The 9,047-nt window shown below is 35.2% G+C and overlaps 1 protein-coding gene across 1 annotated transcript; it reads right to left on the reverse strand.

Moving 5' to 3' along the window:
* Nucleotides 1-2,336: 2,336 nt before the first annotated feature.
* On the reverse strand, nt 2,337-3,227 carry LOC147286549 (uncharacterized). Its single transcript, XM_086242222.1, has one exon. The coding sequence runs from the start codon at nt 2,961-2,963 to the stop codon at nt 2,442-2,444; it is 522 nt and encodes a 173-aa protein (XP_086098348.1). The 5' UTR covers nt 2,964-3,227; the 3' UTR covers nt 2,337-2,441.
* Nucleotides 3,228-9,047: the final 5,820 nt, after the last annotated feature.

Genomic DNA, 9,047 nt, shown 5'->3' on the forward strand with positions numbered 1-9,047 from the left:
CCTGGTGTGCCACGTGTTGGTCTGTGATTGGCCATTGAATCCATGTGGATTTATCCACAAACACCTTCAAAATCTTTAGACTCATTTTTCCCCTGTCCAAAAATCCCATGTGATAAAATAATGACAAACAATTTTTTTCACTCAACTCCTTCAAATTAATGGATCATGCTAGTGGTTTTGGCTATTGTAATAGCAACGTCTTCTTTGCGCGTGGTCACCAATAGGCAATAGTCTACTTCTTTTAACACCATTATTTAGAGCTTCTTTCCATTGTACGTTCCCACTTACTATCAATGTTTGAGGTCTACACATCATCTAGGATAAGGAGGAACTTCTTACCCTCTATAGATTCATACATACGTTGCAAGCTTTGTTGCAACGTTAACTCATTTGAATATGGGGTTATTACTTCCATTGAGAGTTTGAATGATGGCTTTGGAACTCTTGATCTCATCACACAGACCCATATTCTCTTCTCCAAGTGGACTTAACATTTTGATCATTATAGGCTAGTTGGACAAGAGTTGTCTTATCAATTCCTCACATCCCTACGCTAGATCACAAAGGGTGCCCTCCCTTTTTGACTACTAGCTAGCTAGCTTACTTACTAAAAAATCTTTTTCCTCGTCGATATCGACCAAACATCTTAGACATATCGACAAAAGGCGTAGTCTTCTTTCTTTCAAGTTGTTCAATGACTCTTTCAAAGTATTGGAAGTTATACATTTCTCTCTCATCGACATTCATGGTTAACCTAGCATTCAGATCTTTTATCTTATGAGCAAGGTAATGACGAACAATGACCTAGCTGACTTGACGAAAGCAAAAGCAGTGGGAAGGAATAGAGAAACATATATACCTTCTTCATTTTATTTTATTTTATTCAAAAAAAAAAAAAAAAAGGTATTTTGGTGACCTTTTTTATGTTTCTCAACTTATTGTTCCACTCATCCAGCACTTGGTCCATCTCGTACGATAAACCATGTTGCAATATGAGACCTTCTACACATTGAAAAATTGATAATTCAAAGCTATACATTAGGCCAAATATGATTGTGTTTGTATTTTGATTTTAATGTTACATATTTCGATGGATTCAGATTTAATGTTGCATGATTATTTAAATTCAAAGTTTTTTTTTCCTTGAAAGTTATAAACATGGAAATATTAGTGGAAGTTTTAATCTTTAGTGGAATAGTGAAATCATATGGAAATAGAATGCTGGGGTACGGAGATCAAAATACTAAATTTCTTTTGGTGTTAGTTTGGTAAGCTCCCACTACTGTTTTAAACCGACCGAATGAGTCTATGAGACTCCTAATCGAAACAAATTCACTCTTCTCACAAAAAGCTTTCTTACTATTTCATATCTGAAAAGTAAAAAGATATTGCTATTCAAATTCCCATTTTATCATCTAAACTCAAATTTTTATTTTTATTTTTATTTTTCTGGAAGGAATGCATAAAAGTTGTGCAAGAATGAGAATAACATTGCCCCCAGAAAAATATAGTATAATGTTATGTCCTCTCAAATCTCAGCAAGGCAACTAGCTCCTCATTTTTGGTTTCTTAAATCAGAATAAGTTAACAACATGATTACAATGATTATATTGTGTGTTTGTGATCCAAATCATGATTACCAAATTCTTAAGCGTGCAAGGATTTGAAGTAAGAGCAAGACACGTAGAAGTATAGGTATATAGCTAAGAGCTTATATAATTAAATTGCTCACTTGGGTTGGTCCCATGGTATAAAGTTTTGGAACGCATTGTTTAATTGTTGCACCATTTTGGTACCCTATTAGACAGCTCTCCTAACCTAAGGACCTAAGCACAATAATGGAACCCCTCTGAACACCAACACATGGAAGCTGCAAGAGAGACAGAGACTCTCATTGAAAATTATTTACTTCCTCATATCTTTGTCTTGACCTTGTCCTCATCATCTATAGCACCTTCAAAGATCCGACCCCACCCCTCACTTCAATTAATTAACATTAAACTAAAATTAAGAAACATTTTTGTTCCTCAAAATCCACTATGCTTTTAAAATCATAACGTACATTAAAATCTAGTTTTTTTTTGCTAAAAACATTGAGAATCTAGTTGATTTAAATGCGCAGCTGCAGAGTCGCAGACACAGCGTTCCCCACGCTATCATGCGCCGGTGGTCACCCCACGTTCTGTGGCCGCTTTCGTCGCAAACGACAGGCCGTTACCGTTACGTTCTGAACAGTACGCTTACGTTAGCAACGGACGGTTCACATTTTTTTAAATTTTATTTTCTACACGATTTATTAAAAAACAAATCTAAAATTACAGTTCGCATTCGCAGCACCAAAAATTCATATTTCCCATTAAAGAAAAAGATATAAAATTTATAAAAAAAAAAAGAAATTTCGATTTATCCGTACAACTTTTAATCACAGAAATTTGAAGCACCTACTCGGGGATGGTAACGAGCACAGGTCGCCAAGCTCTCTTCAGTAATCTACACCGAAACGACGCCGTTATGGGTCGAAGCGACAACCCTGCGCCGCGCCGAGTCGCCAGGCCAAAACCACCACCACCGACATTCCCAGTCGCCGATAACAAGAACCCTCGCTCTTCTCCTTCTCCTTCCACTTCCTGACCTCTCCTCCTATCCGAAACCCTGTTGTCTTCTAGCGGCGGCGAGGACACAAACAGGTCCTTCAGCTTGTGGCGGCGAGCCCTAACCACCTCATTGCTCTTCTCCGGCGGATCATCCCCGCGATTGTCGCCGTCGTCGCTGTCGTCGATGTTCGGGACATCCGACGAGTTTCCCCGGCGAGGCAGTCGGCGGCGGTCGGGGCGGCTGAGGAACATTCTTAGGGTTTTACGGCGGCGGAGGTGGATGACTGGGCTGGCCGTTGGGCTCTGCGTTGGGCTTCCGGCGACGGCGCATTGGGTCGCCAAGAGCTTGAATTTCTGCAAGGTAGCCATCAAATCATAAATGTTTCAGGAAACGACAAGTCGCTGATTGTGAAATTGGTGGTTAATTACTGGTTGGATGCGTTTTGGTGGTGGTGAGAGAAAGTGAGATCTGATCTGAGGCCATGGGAGGATTGGGAGTGGGATTGGCTTTTTCTACTGTTTGGAGTGAGAAAATGAAGCTGGAAAATATTGCATTTTGTTTGGTAGAGAAACAGAGGAAGTGGAGTTGATTAAAAAATTGGAGGAATATGAAGTCAGGAACGGCTTTATGGATGATTCTGTAACTTTTGCTTTGGGTGTTGGGCCTCTTGGCCTCTTTAGGGGACGTCCGGGTTGCCTTCCATCTATGCTTCCACGTGGCACTTTCTGATCAAATCTTTGCTTGTTGCTTGTTGCTTAGAATCATGGAATAGGACGAGTCGAGTGAGTCAAGAATGGATTAGCAAATGAATTTAGGGCCGGATTTTAGGAATTGATTTGATTTGATTTTTTTTTTTAACTTTTTTTATTTGGTGATGAGAGGAGAGTTGAACTCAAATTTGGCTTTTGTTAGATTTCAACGCATTAATATGCCATGTACTCATTATATGTATTTTATTTTATTTTTTTAATTAATTTTCCCTGCATTTTTTTCTAAGAAAATTTTATCAAAAAACTTTGACTTTTATCTTTTTTCTCAATTGAGCATGCAGCATTTAAAGTGTTCTAATTAAGGACTTTTAGTTTATTAAGTATTAATCAAAGACTTTTTATCAATTCCATCATAACTGCCATTGTGACCAATTTGTAAGGACAAAATCTTAGCAAAACGTCTCGACTTTTATCTATTATCTCAGTTGAGAATGCGACATTGAAAGTATTACAATTAAGTATTTAAGTACTACTAGTTTATTTAAGTACTAGTTTTTTAAGTACTACTTTAAGAAGGAGTGTTCTAAAACTAACTGATTAGTAAGTTAATATGAAGCTAACTATACTTTTCGCCTCACCACATAACTAATCTCATAATCCGAACCGTTCATTTTTTTTTTAGGCCCTACTTCAAAGATTATCTTTACAAAAATTCAACTATATCATAAATCATTTAGTCATCTAATTGTGATAAAACAAATAGACGATCAATGTTTTCGATAAAAGCATATAAATAATTGTTATCATAATCAAATGGCTAAATGAATTCTGATTTTGGAGATTTTTTACAGAAATGATCTTTGAAGTAAAGCCTAAAAAATGGACGGTTCGGATTTTGAGATTACATTTTGTGGTGAGCCTAACAGGGTAGTTAGTTTTGTATTAATTTACTAACTAGTTAGTTTTAGAGCATTCTTGTTACTAGTTAGTTTGCAAGCTGTCCTTGTTAATTTTTAATTTTTCTTGTTTTTTTTAATTGATGACATGAAATCCAGGCTATCCAGACCATTTTTGTATTGGATCAGCGAAATAAATATGAGAAAATTTATAGAGAAGCAGATGAAGATACCATTTTGCTTTTGGGAATTGGCAAAAAAAAAAGCTGCCTGCCCTGTTTTTATAATAACCAATTGTAGCTTACCTAGCTCATTGGTTACGAAGGGAGCAGATTTTACTCGTTTAGCAATTAGCAGCTGGCTCCTCCTATACTCCTATAGAATGTGTCAACTCTCAAGACTCAACACCACCTACTCTTCTCTGATGGAAATGGAATTTTTTTATTTTTTATTTTCCAAATCCGGCCCTCATAATTAACCTTAAACTTTCCACTTTTCTCTTCAACATGATTTTTCTCCTTACATATTTCAAATGATAAGGAAATAATGCAATGGTGCGACGGCGCCAGAAGCTGGTGCCTGGTGCGATGGCCAGAGAAGCTGGGCGACGACGACGTGCAGTGGTGTGATACGAGGGGGAGAAAGGCTGCCAGGCTGGTGCGAATGTGCTGGCGCAGTGGTGCAATGCGACTCGATGACCAGAGGCTGTGGCGACGGCGAGGGGAGAGAGGCTCTGGCGACGGCGACAGAAGCTGATGCGATGGCCAGAGGAGCTGGTTTGACAGCGACGGCGAGAGACGGTGATGGCGAGAGACAGCGACGGCTTCGTCTGAAGTGGGATGCGAGGGAGAGTGACCGCTGGGAGAAGGTTGGGCTGCGCGGGAGAATGGCCACTGTGAGAGGGTTGGGAGTTTGAAGTTGGGAAATTCAGAATTGGGAAGTCTGAAGTCTGAATTTGGGATTACTAATTTGATTTAGGAATCAGGTGATTCATGCATTTAGGATTTTAGGCCATTTGGGAGTCATGGGCCATTGGGCCTCACGGGTGTGGGTTGGGTTTTTGGGTGAAAGACTGAAAGTTAAAAAATGAAATGGGTTTAGTGATATTTGGGCCCATTAAATTAAATAAAATAAATAAATTTTTAATTAAATTTTAATTAATCGGTACGGGATGGGACCATCCCGGTATTGAATCTTCAGGATCGATCCCATCCTGTTTGAGTTCGGTACGGTACGAAATTGAAAAAAAAAAAAAAAAAAAAACAGAATGGAACCAAATGATACGAAATGGCACGGAACGGGATGGTTTCGGTATTTTCGGTCTTAATGCCCACCTCTACAAAATAAAAATAAAAAACAAATCAGAGGATTGGGAAAGAAAAATTAAGTATGGGTTGGTTCATTTAAATGTACATATACCCTTAATCTATAACCTAAACTTTAAACCTAAACCTATAACTTAAATATATATGGTTTGTCACTTAAAAGGATGAGTTGATACATTTTAATTATACAAGTATGTGAGTTGGTACATTTAAATTGTACTAATATGTGAGTTTGTACATTTAAATTGTACTCATTCGTAGGTTGATACATTTGACTACACAATCAAGAAAACAAAATCTGAACAAATTTCAACCAAAATATTTTGAACAAATTTAAACCATAAAACAACTATATATACAACGACCAAATGCAAATTGACAAATAGTGAGGTATTTGAAATTAATAGTTACATAGAAAATAATTGAAAATCTAAAATTGGTAAAAATATGGCGAAAACATTTTTCCTAAAATCAATGGTACATTAAAAAAAAAAATTGCTAAAATGAAGTGATTGGTAGAACGTGGATTGCTAGGTAAAATAAGCGATCGATCAATGGCAAAAACAAATTCGCTTTGGACCAAATGTTTTCTTAAAACGAAATATAGCTCACTTGCTTGGTACCTAATTTCACTACAAGAAAAACCATTTTGGGCGACGAACCCAAATTCGTCACCTAAACCAACTTTGGGCGACGGATTTTCACATTCATCGCCTAAAACCATAAAAGTTTGACCGACAAAAAACTTTCGTCACCTAAAGACTCTTTCAGCGACGCATCTTACATTCGTCTCCTAAACAACCTTTGGGCAACGAAATTAGTTCATTGCCTAAAGTTACATGCCAAAATGGTCTTTGCGCCATACTTTGGACAACGAATATGCAGATTTGTCGCCTAAGGAGACTTTGGGCGACAAAATACGACGTTCGTCACCTAAGGGTACTTTGAGCGACGAAAATATTTCGTCGCTTAAATTACCATTAAGCAATGAACTGTTGATCAATTCGTCGCCTAAAGGTACTTTGGGCGACGAAATAACTGCGTCGCCTAAGTCTCTAAGTGCATTTTTTGTGTGCATTTTACTGTTCATTTTCTACTTCCCGACTCAAAGATTATCTCTGCAAAAAATCGGCCCAATCGGATATGTAGAAGTTAGGTAACGGTAGTCGAAGTAATGAATGATCGTGGTTTTTCTAATGATAATCGAACGGGTAGATAAATTTTGATTTGCCCAATTTGTTGCAGGGATGATATTTGAGTATGAACGGCTCCGATAGTTGAAATCACGTTGTAGTAGTCTTCACAATTATTGAAATGACAAAGGTTCAACGAAAAAGTTAATATAATTATAGTCTTCAAGTGTATTTATACGTAGATGCTCACATCTCGATTGTATTTTTAAAGATCCGAACCATTCATTTTTTAGTTTCCCACTCAAGGATCATCCCTGCAAAAAATTAGCTCAATCAGAGATGTAAAAGTTAGGTAACGGTAGTCGAAATAATAAACAATCGTAGTTTTTGTAATGATAATCGAACAATTAGATGAATTATGATTGGGCTGATTTTTTGCATGAATGATCTTTGAGTATGAACATAGAAAATGAATGGCTTCGGTCGTTGAAATCACGTTGTGGTTTTCACAATTATTAAAACGACAAGAGTTCAACGAAAAAGTTAATAGAATTATACTTTTCAAGTGTATTTATATGTTGATACTCACATCTCAATCGTGTTTCGAACGATCCGAATTGTTCATTTTTTAGTTTCTCACTCAAGGATCATCTTTGCAAAAAATTAGCTGAATCGAAGATGTAGAAGTTAGGTAATTTAAACGGGTAGATGAATTCCAATTGGGGCGAGTATTTGCAAAGATGATCTTTGAATATGAACATAGAAAATGAACGGCTTCGATAGTTAAAATCACGTTATGGTCTTCACAATTATTGAAACAACAAGGGTTCAACGAAAAAGTTAATAGAATTATACTCTTCAAGAGTATTTATATGTAAAAGCTCATATCCTGATTGTGTTTTTAACGATCCGAACGTTCATTTTTAGGTCAATTGAAGATATAGAAGTTAGGTTTTGGAGCTCGAACATATGAACGATCGTGATTTTTCTAATTAAAAGATCCTTAGGCGACGAAACCATGCTTTGGGGGACGAAATGAGTCGTCGCCTAAAGTGTGAGAACTTTGGGAGGATTTATCTCTCCTTGGGAGGGTGATTAGGGGTCGCAAAAATACCGAAAACTGAGTTTCGGAATTTTTTTTCCTTTTTAGGTTAAAAAATCAAACCAAACCGATCAAGACCGGTACAGATTTGGTTCACTTATTATTTTTTCGGATTTAACTGAACTACAAATAATATTATATATTAATTAGTTTATATATGGTTTCAATACATATTATAGACTAAACCAAACTCCCTATTATAATTTAGGCTCAATTACAAATGCACTTACCAACTATATGAAGTATTTCAGATTGATCCACAAACAAAAAAATATTTCAAATTAGTACAATAACTAATAGAAAGTTACAAAATAGCACATATGTTACAAATTCTGTCAAGAAAAACGGTTAAATGCCACTTTGGACAACGATGACATGAATTTTTTTAAGATGTGGACACCAAATTTGCTCTACATGGATTTATAATGTCATATTGATAAAAAAAACTTAAAAAAAGAAACTACAAAAACTTTTAATCCCTTAAAAATAAAATAAAATATGACATCATTAATGCATGTGGTGTAAATTTAATGTTTACATTATTCAAAAAATTTATGTTAACGCTGTCTACACTAGCATTTAACGCCCTTATTGACGGAATTTGTAACGTATGTGTTATTTTGTAACTTTGTATTAGTTTGTGTACTAATTTGAAATATTTTTTTGTTCATGGACCAATCTGAAATACCCCTCATAGTTGGTGGGTGCATTTTGTAATTAAGCCTATAATTTATATAATATATAGTTTATAGGTTTAGTCTATAGTTCATAGTTTATATTATAAACTATACTACTAGAGGAGGGTTTTAGGATATATATATATATATGAGTACCTCAACTTTATATGTTGTTTCAATTTAGTACCCCAACTTTAAAACCTTGCAAAAAAGTACCTCAACTTTCATTTTGTATCAATTTAGTACCCCAACTTTAAAACCTTGCAAAAAAGTACCTCAACTTTCATTTTGTGTCAAAATAGTACCTCCGTTAGTTTTTCTGTCAAAATAGCAGGGGTATTTTCGTCTTTTCCTTAAATTTAAAAAATAATAATTTTTTTTGAATAAAAAATAATAATTTTTTATTCAAAAAAAATTATTATTTTTTATTCAAAAAAAATTATTATTTTTTTTGAATAAAAAATAATAATTTTTTTTGAATAAAAAATTATTATTTTTTATTCAAAAAAAATTATTATTTTTTATTCAAAAAAAATAATAATTTTTTTTGAATAAAAAATAATAATTTTTTTTGAATAAAAAATAATAATTTTTTATTCAAAAAAAAAT

The sequence above is a fragment of the Dryas octopetala genome, chromosome 4, assembly GCF_963921425.1.
Source record: "Dryas octopetala chromosome 4, drDryOcto1.1, whole genome shotgun sequence".
NCBI lineage: Eukaryota > Viridiplantae > Streptophyta > Magnoliopsida > Rosales > Rosaceae > Dryas > Dryas octopetala.

Excerpts from the sequence above, each read along its gene's own strand:
- LOC147286549 (XM_086242222.1), bottom strand. The coding sequence starts at position 2,963 with ATGGCTACCTTGCAGAAATTCAAGCTCTTGGCGACCCAATGCGCCGTC.